General features: G+C 40.5%; 1 protein-coding gene across 1 annotated transcript in view; it reads right to left on the bottom strand.

Moving 5' to 3' along the window:
* Positions 1 to 6,464: 6,464 nt before the first annotated feature.
* Positions 6,465 to 24,734, bottom strand: part of PGM5 (phosphoglucomutase 5) — a 70,659-nt gene continuing 52,389 nt past the window's right edge. Inside the window, exons 9-11 of the mRNA XM_074932726.1 lie at positions 23,700 to 23,883; positions 18,266 to 18,400; positions 6,465 to 8,019 (exon numbers count right to left, since the gene is read on the bottom strand). Coding sequence (XP_074788827.1) covers positions 7,930 to 8,019; positions 18,266 to 18,400; positions 23,700 to 23,883 — 409 coding nt within the window. The 3' untranslated portion in view covers positions 6,465 to 7,929. The remainder of the gene's footprint in view (positions 8,020 to 18,265; positions 18,401 to 23,699; positions 23,884 to 24,734) is intronic.

The raw sequence follows: 24,734 nt of genomic DNA, 5'->3' as shown, positions 1-24,734 counted from the left end.
CAATATGGAAAAAAGTATTTGAGACGTGAAGGTTATTGAAATAAGGAGAAAATTAAGGTTAATAATTGACATTTTATTTGATACAATCCATTTTTCAGTTTGTCTTTTCAGCTAGTGAACTACTTGGCTATGAGCTTAGTGGAAAATGTGGGCAATTAGCTCAAAAATTTCAGCAATCTTAAAGCAGCAAAAGCTTTTAAATGGTTTGCTTTTGATCAAACTTACTAGTGTGAAGACATCTTTGCCAAGAATAGTAGCAGGAAGTTTCAGATTAAAGGCAATTTTCTTCAGACTGGAGGATATGAATAGGTCAAACTAAGGCTTCAGAACAGAACAGGTTCTTTCAGTGCATTGACAACTTCCTGACACACGTGGTTGAGGAGCCAACAAGGCGTGTGGCTGTCCTGATATCTTCAATAACAGAAGAAATGAGTAGGCATGTGAAGGCCTTCATTGCAGTGATGATGATATGGTGGAGTTCAGATTCTTGAGAGGAGGGAAAAGGGCAAAAAGTGATACCAAAGTTAGTAGAGCAGACTAATCTCTTCAGACATCTACTTGGAAGAACCCCATGGGTTATGGCCTTGAAGAGAAGACGAGTCCAGGACAGCTGTTTGATTTTCAAGGATCACATCCTGCAAGCTCAGAAATGGCTCATCCTGACACACAGAAATCAAACAAAGGCAGCAGGAGGCCTGCATGGATGACCAAGGAGCTCCTGACTAAACTCAGATATGAACAGAAAGTTTATGATAAGTGGAAGCAGGGACAGGTGACCCAGGAGGAATATAGAGACACTGTCCAATCATGCAAGGATGAGATTAGGAAAGCCAAAGCCCCTCTGGAGTTGAATCTGGTGAGGAATGTGAAGGGCAACAAGAAAAGTTTCTACAGGTACATTAGATGAAAGAAGACTTGGAAAAGGCTGAGGTGCTCAATGCTTTCATTGCCAACATCTTTACCAGTAAAACCAGCCTTCAGGAATCCCAGGTCCTTGAGCCCAGAGGAAAAGTCTAGAGCAAGGAAGACTTATCCTGGGTGGAGCAGGATCAGGTTAGGAAGCACTCAAGCAAACTGGACATACACAAGCCCATGGGATGACTTGGGATGCATGCATTGTGCTGAATAAACTGGGCCATGCCATTGCAAGGCCACCCTCCATTATCTTTGGCAGACTGTGGTGACTGGGAGGGGTTCCTGAGGACTGGAAGAGAGCAAATGTCACTTCTGTCTTCAGCTGAAGAAGGAGGGACTGAGGAGTTAAGGCTGATCAGCCTTATCTCAGTCCTTGGGGAAGTCATGGAGCAACTAATCCTGGAAACCCTTGCCAAACCCATAAAGGACAAGAAGGTGAGTGGTAGTAGTCAGCATGAATTTATGAAGGGGAAATGATGCTTAACCAACTTGATGACATTCTACAATGAGATGACTGGCTCAGAGGATGAGGGGAGAGCAGTTGATGGTGTTTGCGTCAACTTTAATGAGGCTTGTGATGCCACCTCCCATAAGATCTTCATAGACAAGCTAACAAAATATGGTTTCGATAAGTGGACAGTGAGGTGGATTGAAAAGTGGCTGAACAGCCAGGCCCAGAGAGCTATGATCACTGCCACAAAGTCCAGCTGGAGGCCAGTTACCAGCAGTGTGCCCTAGGGGTCAATACTGCAGCCAATACTGTTTAACACCTTCTTTAACAATCTGAATGTTGGGCCAGAGTGCACCCTCAGCAGTTTTGCAGAAGATACAATATAGGAAGGAGCAGCTGACACACCAGAGGATTTTTCTGTCATTCAGAGGGACCTGGATGAGATGGAAAAATGGCTGATAGGAACCTCAGGAAGCAAAGGGAGATGCAAAGTTCTGCCCCTGGGGCACAAATACATCCTGGGCCAGTCGGCTGGAAAGCAGCTTCCCAGAGAAGCACTTCGGGGTCACATGCCCCAAACGAGAAGTTGACCACTTGCCAGCAACTCACCTGCATAGCAAAGATGGCCAATGGCTTCCTGGGCTGCATTAGGAAAACGTCACCAGCAGGTGGAGGGAGGTGATGGTTCCCCTCTGCTCAGCACTCCTGAGATGCATCTGGAGTGCTGGCTCCAGGTCTGGGCTCCCCAGTACAAAAGAGACATGGACATACCGGAGAACCTCCAGCAAAGGGCCACAAAGATCAAGGGACTGGAACATTTGTCATATGATGAGAGTCTGAGAGACCTGGATGTATTTAGCCTGAAGAAGGCTCAGGAGGGATTTTACTCATTTCTGTAAGTACCTGAAGGGGGAGAAAGATGAGGACAGAGACAAGGTCTTCTCAGTGGTTCCCAGTGACAGGACTACAGGCAATGGGCACAAACTGAAACACACAAAATTCCATCTGAACACTCAAGAAAGTTGTGGGGTTCTTTTTTACTATGGGAGTGGTCACACTTGAAGAGTTTGCCCAGAGAGGTTTTGAAGTCTCCACCCTTGGAGATAATCAAAACCCAACTGGACATGGTCCTGGGCAACCTCCTCTACCTGACCCTGCTTGGAGCTGGGGGATGGACAAGGTGATTTGAGTCTTCATGGACTAGATGGTTCATTCCAACCTCAAGGGTTCTGTGATCCCATGGTTCAGGTGAGTACTACTGCCTTCCAAATTGTCTCTGAACAAAACGTGCTTCTCATCCAGCCACTAACTCTCTTACAGAAGGGAACTTCTCCCAGGGGAAGGTGTAGTAATAATTTAGCTGTGCTGGCAGGTGAATTTGCTGGTATTTTATGACTTAGCTCAAACCATTTGATGGTGAGGGGCAGATGCTTGAAGCCTGTGTGGTAAAAAGCCACACCCATGCTCCCTGATGAGACTACACTAAATATTGCTATCACCACTCATGTTAATAAGTAAAAGTCCTCAGGAAATGGAACTTTATGAGACTATGCCTACAATCTTTCCTAAACACATCAGACATATATAAAGATATACACCACACTTCAGCCTTACAGAGTTCTATTCATCTTCTACCAGCTGGAGTGCATGGAGCTGTGCCTGAGGATAGATGAGGAGCTAACTGAGAGCTTGTGGGTCAGGATTAAAGGGAGGGCAGGGACAGAGACGTTGTAGTGGGGGTCTGCTACAGGCCACCCAACCAGGAAGCCTGAGCAGATGAGGCCCTCTTCAACAGATAGGAACAGCCTCACATTCACAAGCCCAGGTCCTCATGGGGGACTTCAACCACCCCAAAATCTGTTGGAGGGACAGCACAGCAGGGCATAAGCAATCCAGGAGGTTCCCGGAATGCACTGATGGTAACTTCCTTCTCCAAGTGACAGAGGAGCCAGATAGGAGAGGTGCTATGCTGGACCTTGTTCTCACCAACAAGGAGGGGCTGGTGGGAAATGTGAAGCTCAAGGGCAGCCTTGGCTGCATGACCATGAAATGGTGGAGGTCAAGACCCTTAGGGGAGCAAGGAGGGTGCACAGCAAGCTCACGACCCTGGACTTCAAGAGAGCAGGCTTTGGCCTCTTCAGGGATCTGCCAGGCAGAGTAACATGGGATAAAGCCCTGGAGGGAGGAGTCGGCCCAAGAAAATGGGTTATTAGGGATCACCTGCCCCAAGCTCAGGAGCATTGCATCCCGACAAAGAGGAAGTCAGATAAAAACACCAGGAGGCCTGCAGGGATGTACAAGGAGCTCCTGGACAAATTCAGACACAGAAAGGAAGCCTACGGAGAGTGGAAACAAGGATAGATAGTCTGAGACGAGTACAAAGAAATTTTTTCTGAGCAGCCAGCAATCAGATTAAGAAGGCCAAAGCCCTGATAGAATTAAATCTGGCCAAGGACATCAAGGGCAACCAGAAAAGCTTCTATAGGTACACTGGTGATAAAAGGAAGATGAAGAAAAATGTACGCCCTCTGTGGAAGGGAACTGGAGACATGATTACCCAGGATCTGGAGAAAGCTGAGGTAACTCAATTTTTTGTCTCCGTCTTCCCCAGTAAGTGCTCCAGCCACACTACCCAACATGCAGAGGCAATGGGACTGGGAGAATGTAAAACACTCACTGTAGGAAATGGTCAGGTCTGAGAGCATCTAAGGAACCTGAAGGTGCACAAGTCCATGGGACCTGATGAGATGCACCCACAGTTTCTGAAGAAATGGACAGATGAAGAAGCTAAGCCACTATCTATCATATCTGAGAAGCTGTGGCAGTCTGGTGAAGCTCCCTCTGACTGGAAAAGAGGAAACATAACCCCCGTTTTTAAAAAGGGGAAAAAGGAAGGCCCAGGGAGCTACAGGCCAGTCAGTCTCACGTCTGTATCTGGTGAGATCGTGGAGTAGATCCTCCTGGGAACTATGCTAGGGCACATGGGGAATAAGGAGGTGATTGGTGACAGCCAGCATGGCTTCACTACGGGCAAATCGTGTCTGACAAATTGGGTGGCCTTCTACGATGGGGTTACAGCACTGGTGGGTAAGTGAAGATGTCATCTACCTGGACTTGCGCAAAGCCTTTGACACTGTCTCACATGACATCCTTGTCTCTAAATTGGATGGATGGACTACTCGGTGGATAAGGAATTGGCCAGATGGTCGCACTCAAAGAGTTGTGGTGAAAGGCTCGATGTCTGGCTGGAGAGCAGTGACAAGTGCCGTTCCTCAGGGGTCAGTGGGACCAGCGCTATTTAACATCATTGTTGGTGACACGGACAGTGGCATTGAGTGCACCTTCAGCAAATCTGCCGATGACACCAACATGTGTGGTGCGGTTGACATGCTGGGAAGGGATGTGCCATCCAGAGGGCCCTGGACAGGCTCGAGAGGTGGGCCCATGTAAACCTCATGAAGTTCAACAAGGCCAAGCGCAAGGTCCTGCACATGGGTCATGGCAATCCCAAGAACAAACACCGGCTGGGTAATGACGAGTGGATTGAAAGCAGCTCTGCAGAGAAGGACTTGGGGTTGTTAGTGCATGGAAAACTGACTGTGAGCCAACAATGTGCGCTCACAGCCCAGAAGCCAACTGAATCCTGGGCTGCATCAAGAGAAGTGTGGCCAGCAGGGCGAGGGAGGGGATTCTCCCCCTCTATTCCATTCTCAGGAGATCCCACCTGGAATACTGTGTCCACCTGTGGGACCCCCAACATAAGAAGGACATGGATCTGCTCAAGGGTCACAAAGATGATCAGGGGGCTGGAGCACCTCCCCTATGAGGGCAGGATGAGGGTTGAGATTGTCCACCCTAGAGAGGAGAAGGCTCGAGAGACCTTATAGCAGCCTTACAGGACTTAAAGGGGGCCTACAGAAAAGATGGGGAGGAACTCTTTATCAGGGAGTGTAGTGAAAGGATGAGTAACGGTTTTAAACGGAAAAAGGGTAGATTTAGATGATTTCTAAGGAAGAAATTATCTCCTGTGAGGGTGATGAGACTGGCACAGGTTGCCCAGAGAAGCTGTGGCTGCCCCCTCCCTGGCAGTGTTCAAGGCCAGGTTGGACGGGGCTCTGAGCAACCTGGTCTAATGGACGGTGTCCCTGCCCACGGCTGGGGGGTTGGACTAGATGATCTTTAAGGTCCCTTCCAACCCAAACAGTTCTATGATTCTTGCAGAGAAAAGCAATTAACTGGTGGAAAATACCAGTTGTTACATTTCATCAGGATCACCTGTGATAATAAAAAAGGGATAGTGAGTAGATTTGGGATTAGGCTAGTTCTGAAATCTGCTGTTTGACAGCTGTCCAAAACGACACACAAACCCCTTGTTTCTGAAGCCCAGTACAAAGTCAGTAGTGAGATTTTAAAACATAGCCTTTGTTCACAAAGACCGCCTTCATGAAAGCAGTTTGCCATCTACTGCAACTACTGGTCTAGTGACTTTCTGATAAAAGCATAATTATGCATCCTCACAGTCCTGATTTGTTTCTCATGAATCTTCCTACCACATCTAGAGAGACACCTGGCTTCAGTACATCTTACTTTTCAAAGCACAATCCCAGTCCCAGAAGCTTGGCAAATGGGATACTTGGTACTTATAACTAGCTAGTTCACCATGTGAAAAAAAATTATTTCGTTGTCATTCTCAGTACGTGTAAGATATTTTGGAAGTTCTTGGAATGTCTTTCAGAACATTCTTTCATGCAGCCCAGTAATTGAAACTAAGTGTCATAATCCAGACTATGTCTATGTTTGACCACATGAGAACACTAGTTTTTAGCTTACTATTTTGCACTTGGAGGAGTTTGATCTATAAGGAAAATTAAGGATTAGATAAACAAGGTTTCTGTAAAGATGAACATTCCAAAAGCAGATGTCCAAACTCTGTAAGAATGCCATAGTTGTCTCCAAAAACAAACCCCAAAAAAACCTTAATAAAAAGAACTAAAGCCTTAAAATCACTTTTGGCTTATGGGAAAACTTAATGATACAGTAGAATACCACATAAGAACATTAGTATCTCAGCTGTTTAGAGTCAATTAAGTAGATAATGTAATTGTATTAAAGGCAGTTTTATTAGGATGCTCAAAAGTGCAGTGTGTCTTGTCCACAACTACGTATTAAGACAAAAATACAGCATTATTCTTTATTGTGTACTTAGTGCCATAACAATTTTTTGACAGAAGTGTTGAAAGAAATCAAAACAATTTCTTTTGCTGCAATATTATATAAATTGCACTAAAATTTGACAATCACAATGAATTGAAACACACTGCAAAGAGGCAAGTTTCACAAATCCACCTTGACAAATGATACACGTGACCACACTGTTCCCAAGCAAACAAAGCTTTCTAAGAAGTCACATGCATAAAGTGTTTGTGTTTTTCTTCAGGTCACAGTATTGTAGCTAGAACTGCAGTATCATTTCATTAGCAGAAAAATGCTGATGTCCATATCCCCAGTATCCTTCTCAGATTAATGCCAGGATGTCTCTTCTCCCTTTGCACTCCCTGATATTTTATTCATGATCCACTGTTACAAAGAATCTAATAGAAATTGTGTCCAGCTGGTGAATCAGACAAGTATTTCTATTTAATTCATTAGCGTTTCATTCCTGTTCACTGCTTCACTTACAAGTGGTAAGTGGAGCATGAGTATTCTAAAGACTTAAAAACTTCCACAGTAACTCCTTCATGAAAAATTGCTGAACTTGCAGTGATTAGCTTTCAAAGACAGTAATGAGGAATATTGCAAAAGACAGCAGGATTCCACACCCGACATATTGCTGGAAGGACACAATCAGCTTCTACAGCACAAATGCTTCCCTTTGGAGGGAAAAAAAAAAAAGGAGTCAAAAAATCAGGAAAATCTAAAGGCACAAGTCACATTGATATGCTTTAAAAGCAGGGGTAAAACCAATATGGGATGACCCCTTCTTTGGGAGCATGTGCAAGTGTGTATACAACACTGTCAGCGTGCATCTGTGAGCAATGGGAGGCAGGAGAGGAGGAGTGGTGTCAGGTGAGAAAATACACCCCTTGCAAAGCTTAGTATACAGTCCCTGTGCCTCAGACATGCTCTGTATGTCTCTTCATAAACCAACAAGAAGGTGACAAAGATCCCAAAAAATATTCATCAGCATGTCTTTGCTTTGCAACTCTTCCCGTCTCTCCCTAACTGAAATTTCCCCAACCTTTATCACAGCATTCAAAAACAAGCAGTTTTCCTTTTCTGTCAGATTGCTGACAACATTTGAAGGTTAAGGCCTCTTTCTTTGGTTATACTGTTATTTGAAATTAAGATATTGCAGGTAAAACAAGTCAATACACTACTGTATTTGGAGAGCAATGCAAACGAATATGCTCAATATTATATCGAATTTTTATTCCCACCCTAGCTCTATCCCCCAGAAAACATTTAAAATCATACAAGGCACAAACGGCTAACATGTTTCAGCAAGGTACTGTCTCTTCCTTGCTGTTCCTTTTTTGGCCCTGGTTTAACAATCTTCCATGGCTTCAGGTGATGACAGTGGGTCCCTTTCGCCCTGTCCTCTCATGAATCTGAGATATTTTCAGTGCGATTGCTATAAGAGGACTCAGCACAGCCTAAAAAGGAAGAAATACACTGAATTACATAAAGCAGCAACATCAACAGATATATTTATAAATGCCCCTTTTAATTGTAGTACTATATAATAGTAAAGCGTTTAATTATAAGAAACACTGACACTGCTACAGTGTCATTGATGCAATGAAGTACCACATTGAGAGATCTTGTGAAATCTGCTGTACAAAACCACCTAGAAATCACAAAAGTAGTACTATTTCTATTCTGGGGAGTGGAAGCCATGTAGATGAGATTTTCTTCCTATACACACTTAATCTGTGAAGTTTAAGGCCAGAAGGTACTGTAACACCTTAACAAAAATCATGAAAGTGTGTTTTAAGTAATACCACCTATAATTGTATTTAAAAGGATAAATTCCAACTGAAGCAGCATGAACTCTCAGGTTTCAGGCTAGAGACCTTATTGAATGGCCATATGTATGAAACTACCCACATGGGTGAGTGCGGATAACAACTATGATAGTACAATATGAAAACCAAGTAAAACACAGTTTTTCAAATGGCAACTGAATCTTCTCACAGTTAATTAAATGATATGCAAAGATAAACCGGCAGAGCTGAGTTTTGTGTGAAAACCTTCTTTTTGGAGAATCATATATTTGATTACCAGACTAGTAAGGCAATTTTCTGAACCTCAAAGATTTTGCTCTGCTGCCTCTTTCAAATAAATTACATTCTGGCTTCACACCTGTCAGGTTTAAAAATCAAATCAAACAAACCAGTAATTCTGGAGAGCTTAAATTTAGATATCTTTTTTATAAGCTTAATATAATCAATACTTTGAATCTGTTCCAGCCACCTAGCAGTTTCTGATAGTGTGAGGTGTTTGCTTTATTTATACAAATGGTCAGATGGTTAAATCAAAAGAGTAAAGAGACAAACTGTGCAAGTACAGTCATGGAGTAACACCATGAGTGCCGCTGATGTCAAGTTTATGGTCAAATTTTGTTATGTACAACGTGTGAGCAGTGTGACATGCTATTATTCAAAAAGCTCTTATTTGTAGATGTCTATTTACTCAATAATCATTGAAAACAAGTCCATTAAAGTCAAACATGCTTAGAGAAGATTAATACACAGAGCACAAATTTGGATCTGTGGGCAAATGCTGCAAAAGGTAAATCCCAGCCAGCAATCATTTATAGTTAATATGACTCTATAACTTGAAGAGATCTTGGTTTTTAAATATTTTTCAAACGGTTATTTCGACTTAAGAAATTGTGAAACTTTACTATTGACATGTCAACTCAAAATGGCAATTGCAATCACTCTGTCAGTTAATAACATTTATCTCTTGGAAACTGGGAGATAATGACATATACTTCAGATAAAATTTAAGAACTGAAAATTAACAGAATTAACTTAAATCAGAATTTTGCTTTAGTAATAATAGATAGAAGTTATACATCTAAAAAAATAAATGGTAGGAATGATATCCATACTAGGAAATACATCAAACAAGCAGATACGTAACATAAGGCAAATAAGGATCAAAAGCCTTTTGCTTGGGAATAATCAGTACCAGAGCTGTCAGAGTTATCACTCCTGCTTGGCTCACGTAGCATTTTTTCACTATGATCTTGCAAGAAAATTCTGTACAACTCCCCTTCTTCTAGTCAAGATCTCAGATAAGATTTGCCCCATGATACATTCAGTTTATCAGAGGCTCAGGCAGGGCTGAAATATATCTGCTTGCAGTTTAAAAGCTCAGCACGTGTCTCGAGTTTGGCTTTAGAAAATGTTTTTCTCACAATAGGTGGACACATGCCACTTGTATGCCAAGAAATGCCTTGTGAAAACCCACTATGGGCTGCACTTATGCTAAAACTTTCCAACTTGCATGCAGTTCTGATGCAAAATCATCTGTCCAGACTTTGCCTTGAAAACTTGTGAATCTTTTCAGTCTCTCCCTCAGGCTGCACTGAATTTCCCTCGTTAGGAAAATCAAAATTAGGGGAATTTTACACAGTCTAGGCATGGACATTTTCCATAGGTCTCAAATTCACTTTTCCCAGCCCAATGTAAGTCTCAAAACCAAGTTGCCCCATCAGTCTAATCACTAAAAAGAATTCTAAAGAATATATCTGCAAAAAATAAAACAAAACAAAACAAAAGCTCAGAGAATGGCAATACCCTCATATAGGATCCAAATATTTTAGAAAACACCAGCTAAGTACAACTCTCTTTTACAGTTCTCAAACTTTCGCTCTGTCTTCTCTCACCGTGCTGATCTGCATTTTGCATTCAGCAACATGTCCACCAGTGTTATCTTGGACTTTCTCAGCTTTATATACACCCATGGAACACAAGGTCAATTATTTGCATTTATGTCAGTATTTGTAAACACTAAACCATTTGCTCCCTGTATTCTGGGATCACAGGAAGAGGTAGTGGAAGGCCATCTGAATTAGCCAGTCTTAAAACAATGTCCTACTGGGGACCAAGATCCAGCATCAATCAACTGAACCTTGTGTGACTGTTAAAAAGGCATTTAGATACCCGAATTACTAATATTCAAAATGACACTTCAGACAGTAATTACTTCAGAAACACACGTTCAGACCTTGCAACAGATTTCTAAGCAGAGCTGGCACAGTGCTACATGTTCCAGAAAAATTCATGTGCCTGGAACAACTGTTAATACTTAAAATTAAAGAGAGATAAACAAGTACAGCATGGAATCATCAAAGAAGGGCTATAGTTTAACTTTTGGAGCTCTGTAAAGATAGATAAGCCAAGTGTTTTCTATCTCTGCATCTTCTCACTCTAAAAACTGCTGTCAAACCCCAAATCCTACCTCTTCAGCTGTTTATCTATCCAATTTAGTAACAATTAAAGTAGATCTATAGTTTGCAAAAGTAGCCTTGAAAAAAAACATGCTTGCAGAATACTTTGAAGTCACTAAAAACTGTAGTTGCTGGGTGGTGTTATTATTATTGTGTAAATTATGATGAGCCTTGATGTTTCAGGCATGGGCTAGAAATCCTTTTCTCTCCTAACAAATTCATTTTCAGTCATTCTCTTTTTATCATTTAAACATTACACAGAAGGTTATTCAGAGAGGTCAGATAAACTGAGACAACTCTACGTCCTGGAACAAGGACACAATTGAGAAATAACTCCATCCTTTCTTACCTCTTCCTGCTCCCATGTCATTTTCCCTTGCTTCATGTGACTGCTTAAGGCTGCTTTGTAGCCTGAGCAACAGAATCACTATCACCTGAACTAAGGGCAAGAAAAACAAAGGCAGAAGACAGACGCAAATCCCCCCAAAAACATGTCTTGATAGCCTTACCTATTAGAAGGAGATTTTCCTTTGGCTATAATGTACTTTACAAGTAAAACCAATGCACACTGAAGCAAGACTCAAGTGGTGAAGAGAGACAAGAATGGACTAAAACAACTACAGAGTGAGCTCAGCACTAAGACCACACAGTCTAGCACCACAGCTGTACCTCCTGCAGGGCTTCTGCCATAAGGGCTCAACAAACAGCTCAGCTTAGCATGCCTGCTCTGGTCCTACATTCCAAAAAACAGAGGTCTTTGGAAAAGTTTATGCTACAGCCACCCATCCTGGAAGATTTAAGCAATGTGGATGGCCTGGTTCATCATGGAACAAATTGGACTGGCTCTGTAACATCCACAGCACTGGCAGCATTCACTTTATTACCATAAAGCAGCACACTCACAATGAGAAAAAGGAAACACTCCTCCACTCTTTGTGCATGGTCTGTCTGCTAACTCAAATAAAATTACAGTGAAGGTCAGGAGGCCAGCTGTTCTGCCTCTAGCAATAGAGAAGGGCAGGCATGAGGGTTGAAAACACAGGAGGAAAATGTAAACTGAGTGATGCTTGGAAATGACTATGTTTGCAACAGATTAGTTCTTTTCTAGTACATCCAAAGTGCTTTGAGTGAAGATTAGGTTTAATGAACTCATTTCCTTGATTCATGAACTATTTTATAATTGCTGTCACATGAGGTATTTTTCCTATGCTCCTTTCCAGTTCCAGCTGATTGAAAATTTGTACATTGTATGGATTTAGGCAGAATCAGGAGTTAAATTATCTTAACAGCACAAACATACTATGTTACCTAAGAATGTGATCAAAGAGAAATCTCTATATCCAACATCCCCTTAAAGAAAATCTTATGAATTCTAATAGTAAAGGCAGAACTTTATATGATTTCTCTGGACCATAGTATGTTTTAATAGCCAACCAGAGCCATGCTAAAAGACCCAATGCTTCAAACGTAAATGAAAAGGCAATAATTCTCAAGCAAACTGCACTTGTGCTTTTAAGTGTCTTGACAGAACCATAAAGAAACCTTTAATTCTATCCCTATTAACTCATATTGGACACAAGGACTTCAAAGTTATTGATTTCAGTTCTCTGCTCTTAGACAAACTCACACCATAAACAATCACTTTATATAATCACTATATACATACAATCATATATAATCATAATCCTTTCATATACTGACCAACATCCACCTGAAAATCAGGGGTTTTTTTCCTCTGCTACTTGCCGTTCAAAAAGTGTTTCAGAAATTCAGTCTTTGATGATCAAGACACTTTCTATCCCAATTATTTTTCTTCTGATTGGCTTGACCTTTTGGACAGAAGCAGAAAGAAACAACTCCTGCCCCAAAATCTTTGCTTGGCTGCTGCTAATCTAATGTTTCTGTAGCTCACTAGCACACACTTCGCTAGCCTTCGGTAAAAGTAACTGCAGCATTTGTGATTCACTGCATCCCATTTAAATAGTGTCTGATATGGACTGCATATGTCTATGACAACTCCTGTTTATTGCTCTTGGAATTTACACAGTGAATAATAACATACTGTAAACAGATCTAGTTAGTCCATATTCAGAACAGATTACTCACTACACTATTCCCAGAGCATTTATCCTGCAACAGCAGCACAACTATGTTGTTGAAGGACACACTGCATTTTCAAATGAAACAATTCAAAACAACTCTGCATAACAATTCATTTCTTTGTATATGAAACCCTGATTGAACCCAAGTTCAGTAATATATCCAGGTGGCTAGACAAAGGACAAGAAGGTATTAACCATGTGTCAGGATCAGCAAATAATGAATAATGAGCTGATCTATAAAATGAGGCTATAAATGAGCTGAAAGGTTAATAAACTTTTATTTTAGTACTTCATGCCCATTTAACACATCTCTAGACTTTCCATCTGTGTAAATTTAGGACAGCTAATAACTCTATTAACTCTAGAAAAAAATGCATACCAATGCATAAAGGTCCAAGATTTCAGAGAGAAGTCTGTTGTTTGTTATAATGAACTGAACTTCCTGAAATTGCTAGTTGGATGCCTATTTGACTGGTTAAAATTAATGATATTGTCTTCTAGGGAAATGTTCCAAGTTAGCCGGAAAGCAGTTTTTTCAGGAATGCACAAAAATGATGAGGGGCATCACCACTGACAAGGAGTATCAACAGAGTGGTCTTCCATTCTAAGGGGAACATTTCAGTTTTAGAAAAGCATTGTGCATTGTTTTCAAGACTATGTTTTGGAACTAGATTGTGTCACCACTATAAATTATGCACTTTTAAAATGCTCACATTGAACTGTTTTTAACATACTTTGCAGAGAGCATGGTGGTCATTTTTCCTTATTGCTCCTGGTTTTCATTCCTACTGATACTGGCTTATAGGAAGCACTGAACTACTCACAGTACAAAGCAGCCGCTCCTTATCTGCCAGGTGACCATGAAGCCGCTTCTGCCAATTTCCTTCAACAGATCATTCAACAGCCAGAAGCCACCGCTATTCACATTTATTTATGACCTTGGACTTCTAACTATTGACGTATTTTACTACTTTCTCTTGCACTCCTATGTTGTTAATCAGGCAGTTGTCTATGCTGAATTTATTCTAAGTGGAAAGTATTACCAATTTACTATATGAAAGACACTACTAAAATAAGATTTGGGTGACCCTTACATTCACTAATAGCTACTGTTTGACCTACATACAAATTGGAACAAAACATCCCTCCAAGCCTTGCTTCTGTCTGGTTACAAGAATGTTCTTACTGAAGCTCTAATGTTTCTGAAGGAAAACATACACTTAAAGGCAATAAGGCCTGAAAATCAGCTCTTCCTCTAAGGCTTATGCAGAGTTACCTGCAGAGTTACACAGTACTGAAGCACAACAAAGTATAAGGAGAGCTTCACTTCAGTTCCACTCACTTGAATGGCTCCCTGGGGCCAAAATTAAAAGGCACAGCTTTGAGCAGTCTCAGTAGTCCTTCAAAGTATGTTAGGCTTTCTGTTGGGTAACAAACCAAAGTACGGCCTAGAGTTAGCACTCTCACAGTAGCTGAACCTGGATGATATTAAGCATTGTTACAGATCTTTCTCCACATTTTATTGTGTGCAAGGGTTCCTCATAGAACACACCAGGTTACAAGGGATGCTGAAAGATCATCTGGTCCAACATTTTGTGGGAAAGGAGTTATGGTCATCCACAGAAGTACAGCACCTCTAATGTGAATGATTAATTCTGTCCACCTCAAGTGAACAGTTCTTTTTAAAAGAAATGTACTTATATGTGTTGTCTTTACAAGTCTCAGTTAACACAATGCATATTGGAAGGTGTAGTTCAGATTTCTGCTTATCTGTGGAAGATTCACCATCAGCAGTTATACTGTCAAAAACAACAGAAGAAAACTAGAAAAACTTTGAAAACTGCTTAAAAGCCGACCGATTGGTTTTGGAAAAGGCTTTACACAACTTCTTTAGGCTAGTGCTCTTTAAATAACCAGTCACTTATGAATACACTGACTATGCGCCTATTACTGAAAGTAAATAGGAACCAAAGTACTTTAAAATCTGTCACAGCTCTTCTCGATGTACACGTGTCAGCATGAATCTCAAAGCAAACTAAACAATAAAGGAATTACAGTGTCAAGAAAATTATGTCACCTCTCCCTGGCAATGCTGTCTTCTGAAAAAGGAGTTTGCTATTCACTTTTCAAACTTTTCACTTACTCAAATGGTCTCAGAAATTTTCAGTTATTTTTGTACTAACATGAGGATCTTCTGAAATCAAGTTTACTTACTCCCTTGAAATCCACCACCTGCCTGTGGGAAACAGTCTATGACCCTGTAGGTCCCAATGCCCTCACGTTGCTGGCGATGTATCCAGCCAGGGCAAGGAAAAAGGAGCAGTGGGAACTCTGCAATACTATACTAAAGAATTTATTGCATTAATTGAGATGAAACTGCTATTTGTCCCAAGTTTTGTGCACATGGCAAGAGATGAGGAGCCTGTTTACAGTATTACATATTTCCTGAGGCAGTCTGAATGTTAAAACGTCTATCTGCACTGCATGAATTCAGGAAAGTGCCTGCAGTAAGTTAAAGGCAATGATGTTTCTACCCCCGGGGATTATCTCTTCACTAGTGAGTATCCTATAAAACAGCCAAAAGTGTAACAATCTGACAGACTCTGGTACATGTATAGAAAAACACTTTCCAGCCTTCTGTCCCTGGGAATAACAGAACTTTTTGATCTCTAGAATAAAAGACCAGATGCTGAAAGCCCTGAGGGCAGTGATAAACCCTACTGGCCCTGTTGAGTCTCCCCTGAGGACTTTCCCCTGCACCCTGCCCATGGGCTAACATGGCCCATTTCAGTCTGCCCCAGTGGTGTTAGTTCCTGCCTGAGCTATGCTGTAGGAGTGCTTGTCTCCAAACTGATCTGTGGCTCTGCTGCCCGGGTGGACCTCAGACCTGTACTATAGGTAGCTTTATTCCTGAGGACTCCTTGGATGTACATTGTAGCTTGTCTCCAGTTCTGACTTTGCCCCTGACTTTTGGATGGACCCACACTGTGGCCTTGTCCCCACCCCTGTCTCTGGGCCCATCTCCTGCTGTTCCAGATGGGCCCTGAACCTGACCTATAACTTGCCTTGTCTGGGATGGCCAATGAAGCTTGTTACCAGAGCCTTACTCTGCCCACTCCATTTGCCTGCTGTGGGGACTGTCCCCCAGACAATGAGGGCACTGCCCATGCTCTAGCTGCTCTGGGTGTCTGGCTCCTATTACCTCATGCAGCCCCACTCTTGCTGCTCCCTGGACGGAGTCTGTGTTGCTGGTGAGGTCACAACACCTTACAGTGGACTTTATGCACCTCTCTCAAGCAAATCCATGCAGCACAGAGATGAAATGTAACAGTAGGGCAGCACATTCCCCATTTTCTGAGGATAACCTCTGCTCCTTCAATGTAGTCTCTTCACAGGTGGAAAATTCACTGAGAATATTTGCTATTTTCCACTTGTTTAAAAAAAAAAAAAAAGTGTTATATACTGGGCATTGATTATAGGTTACTTTAGGAGACACACAAGCCTAAACTTTGACAGCATGTCACTTCTCTCACATTGCATACCTTGTTACAAGTAGAACAATCCATTGATGCAAAAAAGATTCAATTTTAAAAGGCATGTTCTCATTTAGCTAGATAAATGCTGCACGTATATGCTTTATTGTTTTCCAGTATTGTTAGGATTCATTAGACAAGAAACATGTTCAGATCACACTTGTTGTGACACATATCAAAGGTTACTCTAAGTCCCCTAAAATGAACTCTTACATCTGTCTCTTACCATGACTTATTTTCATTTCATCTGCGCCTTGTCTATATAGCACAAAGAACCATACTTAAAATGGTCAGCTTAACTGCAACTGATAAACAATCTGTGCTGTAACGAAGTTTGCCATAGCTGTGGTGCACTGACCTTGGCTACCTGTCAGGTGCCCATCAAGACACTCTATTATTCCTCTATTCTTCACATCACTGACTGGCTCAGCTTTGGCCAGAGGTGGGTCCACCTAGGAGCCACCTGGAACTGCCTCTGTTCAACATGGGGGCAGTTTCTCATGTCTTCTCACAGAAGCCACTCCTGCAGTTCCTCCAATACCAAACCTTGCCACATACATCCAAGTAGCAAGTGCAAATGGGGTTGTAGAGTGTTCTTCTTTGGTTAAAATGTATTTATGACCCTGATAGCTGACTAAACCTGGATACACAGAAAAATGGCAAAATGGCTAAAAAATGGTCCTTTACTCTGCCGGAGGCTTAACATTATAAGCATTCTATCCAAGGAGTTCCTGACAATGCAAACTGTTACTTTAAGAAAAAGCAAATAAAATTAATAGATCATATCTGCAGGAATGGACTTCGCATTTCCGGAAAAACTGAAGCATTCTTTGTGACTGATTGACAGTTATTTAAGAGCATAAGAAACTTCACAGAATCACATAATCATCAAGGTTGGAAAAGACCTTGAAGATCATCTAGTCCAACCATTGCTGCCGTTTGTCATGGGAATCTGGTGAAAAAAACAAAGTCAAACATTTACCTAGTGTTCAAATGTGTTTGACAGCTTTTATGTTTTGGGGAAATTTGCATTTGCATCCCAGTCATGAATACACAACCACATGGGACTTCAAAGTACAGGCGTCTGATTTACTACAAGCCAAATGCTTATCCTCTCTTCCATGAAACATCCTTAGTCCTTTCTTGTTGTGTATCACAGCATGAACGTGTTTTACTGTGAAAAATCTGAGAGTCTGAAATGTGATTTATATTATTAATTTAAGGCATCTGCTGGACTATACAGCAACTTGCTCTCAACGTTCACTCTTCTCAGGAAAAAGTCTGGTTATGATATGAGAATTCTCAGACAGCTGCAAGTCTCTCCTTACATGGAAACCCTACATTGTTCAGTCTCTGACATCCGTATTTCCTAACTATACTCTCATCATGAGGAATCTCTGGGATGCTGTAACTAAGTGATCCCCAGATAACCTTCTTGAAAAATAATTATCTTTTAAAAAGTATTTTTCTGTAACTCAAGATTACAAAACTTGCAGAAAATGAGTGAAAAATTAAAATTAGCATGGCTTCTCTTAACAGACTAAAAGTCATTGCTCAGTATTTATCACCAGGCACCTCAGCCCCTGATATTCCTGTTGTGTTAGATATTACACAAACACATATTAAAACTGCTGGTCCTGCCTCAAAGCATGTACATTCACATGGCTAGGAAAATCATCCACAAACACAGTAAATGGGTCAAAGTGGTGCGTGAGAGTTCCTTCTGATTAAAGATTAAAACCTGTAGCCATTGGTGCACAGAGAAAGCGCATTACTTATTGACATTATAATACTACTGCATTACCTGTGGTTCCTTATTGTGTTGGCTAGGATCCTTTTCATAACTCTCTGCATAGATTCGGAGGGTAGCTCTCACATGGCTAGAAGCACTCATTCTGAAGATAAGCCTGGAAGCATCTGAAAAAATAATCCGCAGTCCCTATGGAAGAAGAAGGAGAAAAACTTCTTCAGGACCATGTAAACCACTGTTTGGGTGATAATCACAGCATCATGTGTTTGGGTTGGAAGGGACCTTAAAGATCATCTATTTCCAACCCCCCTGCCAGGCAGGGACAACTTCCACCAGCCCAGGTTGCTCAAAGCCCCGTCCAACCTGGCCTTGAACCTGCCAGGGAGCGGGCAGCCACACTTTCTCTGGGCAACCTGCTCCAGTGTTTCACCACTCCCATCATAAAAAATTTCTGCCTTACATACAGTCTGAATCCACCCTCCTTTAGCTTAAAACCATTACTTCTTGTCCTATCACCACAGGCCCTGCTAAAAAGTTTGTCAACATCTTTCTTACAAGTCCCCTTTAAGTACTGAAAGGCTACATTAAGGTCTTCCAAGAGCCTCCTCTTCTCCAGGCTGAACAACTTCCACTCTCTCAGCCTGTCCTCATATGAGAGGTGTTTCATCCCTCTGATTATTTTTGTGGCCTTCCTCTGGGCCCACTTGAACAGGTCCATGTCTTCTCTGTGTAATGCCCATCAAGACTAGGAAATATACAACAGGAAAACATCCGACATGGATAAAGGGTTGGAGTAGATAGCCTAAGAGATATATATTTTCCATCTCCAACTTTGGTGATGCCATGAAAATTTTTTAGCTGCTGTATCTTAACATTCATCAACAACATAAATCTAGTAGTTTCAATATGTACAACATAAGGGACAAACAAAAATAGTTTACAATTTGGAGACTGAGCTTTAGAGCCTGTTTTTCTAATATTTGCTGTTAAGCCAACTTTGGAATGAGATGGCTGTAACTGATGCTGATGGGAGTTCTGCCATTGATTTCAGTGGAATCAAGATTTCATCTTGGATACCTAGAATTATACAGACAGTTTGTTCCGATCTGATCCTGTGAACAAGGGGTTGTATCCTGATGATTGCTCATTTACACTTTATGACAGTGAAAATAAAGGAGATAAATTTAAGAGTTTCACAGTTCTGGGTATAGTTTGTTTTGAATGGTTGTGAAACCCAGGATCAGCATCCCAAAGTACTGAACATTAATGTCAATCAGCTTTAGGAGAGAAGGCAGGCAGTCTAAAATATCTGCACAAAATGAAAGCATAATCATCAGAGCATGTGTCTTCCTCTCCAAAGACTAAATGGGCTTTTACATGCTCCTACCAGGCTTAGCAACTCCTACAATGAATGACATGACCAGCAAGACCACTTGAATACTCTTCCCAAACTCCATGTTTTTCTGGCAATAATTATAACAACATATTGTTACCTGGTTTAGCACATCTGAAGTCTCACCACTCGTTAAATTATGGTTTTTGGAATAAAATGGATTCATAAACACTTCCCATAACTCTTCTCGTAACTTTATGACACAAAAATGCTCCACCAAACTACAGCACCTGTAGCCAGTTTGATGTTACACTTAATGGCACTTGGGATGTTTAAGCAATGTGTATAAACACACAACCAGCATTCAGACAGTCCACTGTACTATTTCTGAGCTTATTATTTTACGCATTTTGCATTTCTCCGGGACAAAAAACTGACAGTATTGATTTTTAAACATGCAAGACGACCGCTAATAGTTGCCTGTAAAACCAGGATTCCTGCCACAGAGCTGAAAACACTCTGTAAAAGGGAATTACAGAGACACAGTGGCTGTACTCCTTAAAAACAATAATCCTAAGTGCCAGGGAGAAACCATATGCTAGGGAAACAATGGCTTTTAAAGGTGGATTGTCACAGTCAACTTGTCAAATCACAATATTTATACCTGGAGATTTAATTTAACTCATTTTTTCAAGAGCCCAGCAGCAAAAATCCTGACTTTTTGACTCTCCCCTGGAAAACAGTGGTTTGAGTACTAGCAAAGCTCTTCACTCAGGAAGGCCACAGAAATTAATGAGAGATATTAAATTTTTTTATTCCTCACTGATTCCTGGAAATTATATCTAAAATCCATTAATTAAAAAAAAAACCAAAACAAAAACAGCCAAAAACACTGCTGCCAAATAAATATGAAAAAGCATTGCTTGGAGAATAACCTGTGACTCTTCATCTTGTGTAAAAGACAAAACCAAATGGGTTTTCCCTGCTTGCTACAGAAAGCCCAGTCTAACATAAGAAAATTTCACTTTTGGACATTTTTGAGCTTTTGTGGTCTGCAAGGTCAAAGCAATCTGGTGAAATTGCAAGTAGCCTACTTACTGTTTGTCATGGTGGTATTTTTATGCCTGATATAAACTCTGTTAATTTAAAGCCACATATTTGCTATGTATTATATAGAAGGTCAGCTCCACAATTTTATATGCACAATTTAGAAACAAATCCATGTGGAAAAGACAGAAGAGTAACACACTGAAAAGAAACTGAAACACTCTGTCTCAGAGGACAGAATAACTTCCAGTTTTAATAAAACAGAATGCACTATTTGTCACTAGCAAGAATAATGCTTTCTTATGGGAACAGAATAATTTTTTTTTTCTGGGAAGAAGCAGATGAAAAGAAGCAGCTCTGTACAGCTCCCACACTGAACATCTGCAGATATTTATTTTAGGCAAATTGAGCCTGGTAATGGATATTAATGAGCTGTGTGGAAACTGAAAGAAAATTAAGTTCCATGTTTGACCCACTGGCTTTGAAGCTAATGTGATGGAGCTTCACATGGATTTCTCTTTACACATTACAATCCAGTTAAATGTACTAGTATCTATGAAGCACTCAGAAAACTAAACCTACTACGTACTGTACTAAGTAGTTTGGTTTCCAAACTAGGGTTTTTTTAGTTACTAATTTCATAATTAAATAAATAATAATAATGCATTAGCATAGTATGTTAGCATGAACAAGACTAAGCAGCAAACTTAAAGCAAAATACCTTACTATTTTGAAAATCATTATTAAGGTATAACAGCAGGGAGTAACACCAGTAGACAATCTGCCTAGCAGCAATATATTAGACAGAGACATATACATAAATTAGAAGCAGGTAAAATGGCTACTCTTTTACTTCAAATACTGGCATTATCACGATTTTTATTTCGTCCTCTGCGGATCCGTAAGTGTCCCCTTGGCATAGCAGTCCACACTCGCTACTCCGACAGGAAATACTTTATTGCTGTGTACACAACTGAAATGTCATTCTGAACACAGAATAAATTTTGCCTTATCTCTGGAGACTGATCTGAAATAACTTTTTTCCAACTTTTCCAATGCCTGTTTCCTGACTCTTGCTCAAACTGAAATGCAAAAAAACAAAGACTACATGCAGAGCCCTTTGCATCCCAAATCTAACAAAGGAGCAAGAAAACATTAACAAACTTAATAACAAAACTCCAGAGTCTTATTCTGTGAATTTCAGAATGTACGAACAAGTCATTAAAGAGCTCAAAGTTAACTATTATAATGGGCAACTGTCAACCTTCTAATTCAAATTTCATACAAAAATGCAACCAGTCCCATTTCTGGCTTGCAGGATCCTCAGGAGCAGCACTGTTACGTGCTCATGTGCGCAAAGGCTAGCACAATAGGACTTTAAAAATGAAAACAGTCTTCAAGAACAGCAGAACATTTAATTTAGTTTTATGCCTCTTATTGCACTGTGATAAAGAACATTCATGGGTTTCAATAAAATTAATTAGAAGCTACAGTCTGGGCATATTGTTTGCTGCCTATTTTGTTATGGCTGCAGTTGTTTTCTGAACCTGCTGTTTATTTAACTTTGATTAACTAACATGTAGGCAGCTTCTCATTCACAAGACATAGTGTGGTTAGTTACACTGAATATAAATCTCTCTCCCCTACCTACTGCGGAACAAAACTTCAAACAGGTTCCTGAAAACCTGGAAGATCTGCATGAAGCTCATGATAGTCACAAAGAGGCATCTGCATTTACATCAAGAGCAAGCTACCTGCGGAAAATGGCAGCAGTGAACTGTTGTTTCATTTGCATGGATCAATGTCCTCTCTTATTTTATTCTGCTTGGAGAAACCCACTGAGGCTGCAGACACATGGAGCTAGGAATGTGTCCTTGCCAAAAGACAAACTGGTTAAACTGTACTCTCAATAAATAGATGCTTCTCCCTATGAAAGTACATGCTTTCTGGTTTTATGAGCTCACTTTCAGAGTCCATCTGAAAACAGGCCAAGTCACATTTCTTTGTTCATGTTAAATAATGATATGATTAGCAATTATATTCTAATTTCAGACAAGGGTTTTGGATGAAAATTAAGGGAAAGAAAACCGCACTGAGAATTCCCAAGCTGTTTTTTAAAAGTACAAGGTTCACAAGTCTGCCATGCCTGTAATTTTCCAGTGAACTTGGGTATGACAATATCCTCAAATCTTGTTTCAGCAGTAATATGCACAAAGGGAGTAGCTTAGTGGCAGGTGGGCTGCTTATATTTTCTGGATGCAATGATGAATGGAAACTACAAAGACTGAGGAGAATGGCATAACAATAGTTTTAATGGCCTGTGGTATCATTTGCTAGGGTCTGGTCAGGTCAAGTAATTTACAAACCAGAAAAACTAGGACAATAAAAATAAACATAATAAAATCAGAACACATTTTAATATGAGTCATAGCTCATATTCAATATGTTTGAATATACATTTACACCTGCAAAAGTATGTGGTTAGTTTTGAGCACATCGTGAGTTTCAAAACACTGAAGGATCAGTTTGAACTGCAGTTCTTGATAGCTAAGGAATCTTATTACAGACACAGCCCAGAAGGAACCCAGAAGTGGTCATGTGGGCTTGATAAGTCAAAATGTGCCCACATATGGTGCAATCCACTAAAGACTTCTGCATATTATTAGCTACAACAGATATAGTGCCTTAATTATGCAAATCCCATGGGTCACCAAGAGCAAGAAAATTTTAATTTTTTTTTGTAATAGCAAGTAGAGATTTCAGACAGAAAATAGAAAAAGACTGTCTTTCTACATGACATTTTGCATTGTTCAGGAAAAGAAAACCCTTCCTATCCACGCATTGCTGTCAACAAGGACTCCATCCCCTCCTACTTTCTCTGTGACAGTACCGCCTCCAGTTATGCACAGCAAGTGCAAGCTAAACCAGAGGTGGAATATCTTATCCAGATCGAGCTGATCTTAAGTAGGAAATGCGGTACCTATCAGAGCAAAGAAAACACCATCCTATAAGTAAATGAAGAGGTTTGCCAGCTGAATGTTAGAAACAATACTGTTAGAGACAGTGTGACAGTTGCAAAACTTTGGTACTCAATCACTACAGCCATACCTGTCTTTTGGTCACAGTGCCATCCACAGGATCTATGTACTCAAAGCTGTCTGTTCTTTCCACACTGTAGATGTTGTTACCCACAGCAAACTGCTGATGGCTGAATGATTTGTCAGTGATCAAAGCTTCCAGGTCTCTCATTATGAAATATGCTGTTCTGGGTTCCAGTGCTTCATAATCAAACCTTGCACATACATAAAAAAAGTAGAACCAAGACGTAAGTCCTGAGAAAACAATTTCCTAAAACTTAATACACTCACAATTAGCAATTTATTGCTTACTTCAGAAATTAGAAATAGACCACTGAAGTACTGATGGCAAATTAAAACAGCACATGCATACAAGTCCTGTGCAATGTGACCGTTACATGTGTGCACCACCCTACACTGGCCACCTAACTCTGGAGTCAATAGAAATCATTTAGAAGATGCATGGTTTCTGAAGTAGCATAGCAAAACATCATCGATACACAGCTAGCTTTCCAAGATTAAGGACACAACCAGTACAACGCTCAACAGCCCAGTGAAATAGAGGAAACTTTGTTACAAGTTTCAAGGAACAGCTGTGCAAAAGACCTTACAGATATGTGAACTCCTTTGGATTAAATGTATTCTGAGAGAAAGAGAGAGGCAGAAGCTAAAATGTAAATGACAGAATTCACCCTTTTGAAACCCTAATAGAAAAGAGTGACTGTTCAGATCTTTGGAGGAGTTCTCTTGAATTAAAAGTAGTCATAGTTCCAAATCTCACTAAAACACTGTCACACAGAAGCACATACAGGAATAAATGCAGGAGTAAATCTTGCTGGGATCTTGATTTTTTTATTTAACACAATGTAACAAGCTACCTACGGATTTCACAAGTAAATAATTCAAATCTTTCTGCCATTCAATATCAGAAAATACAATTACTCATATACTAGAAGTGACATATAAACGCTGCTCCTTCAATAAGTAAATAACTTCTGCTGCCACTTACTCATCAGAAAACACCTGCCTACAGAACAGTGGTAATCTGTGACAGATTTTCATTCTG

Source organism: Athene noctua, chromosome Z, assembly GCF_965140245.1.
Source record: "Athene noctua chromosome Z, bAthNoc1.hap1.1, whole genome shotgun sequence".
In the NCBI taxonomy this organism is placed as follows: Eukaryota; Metazoa; Chordata; class Aves; order Strigiformes; family Strigidae; genus Athene; species Athene noctua.
The sequence above is the reverse complement of the archived record's forward strand: the minus strand, read 5'-3'. Positions and strand labels throughout refer to the sequence as shown.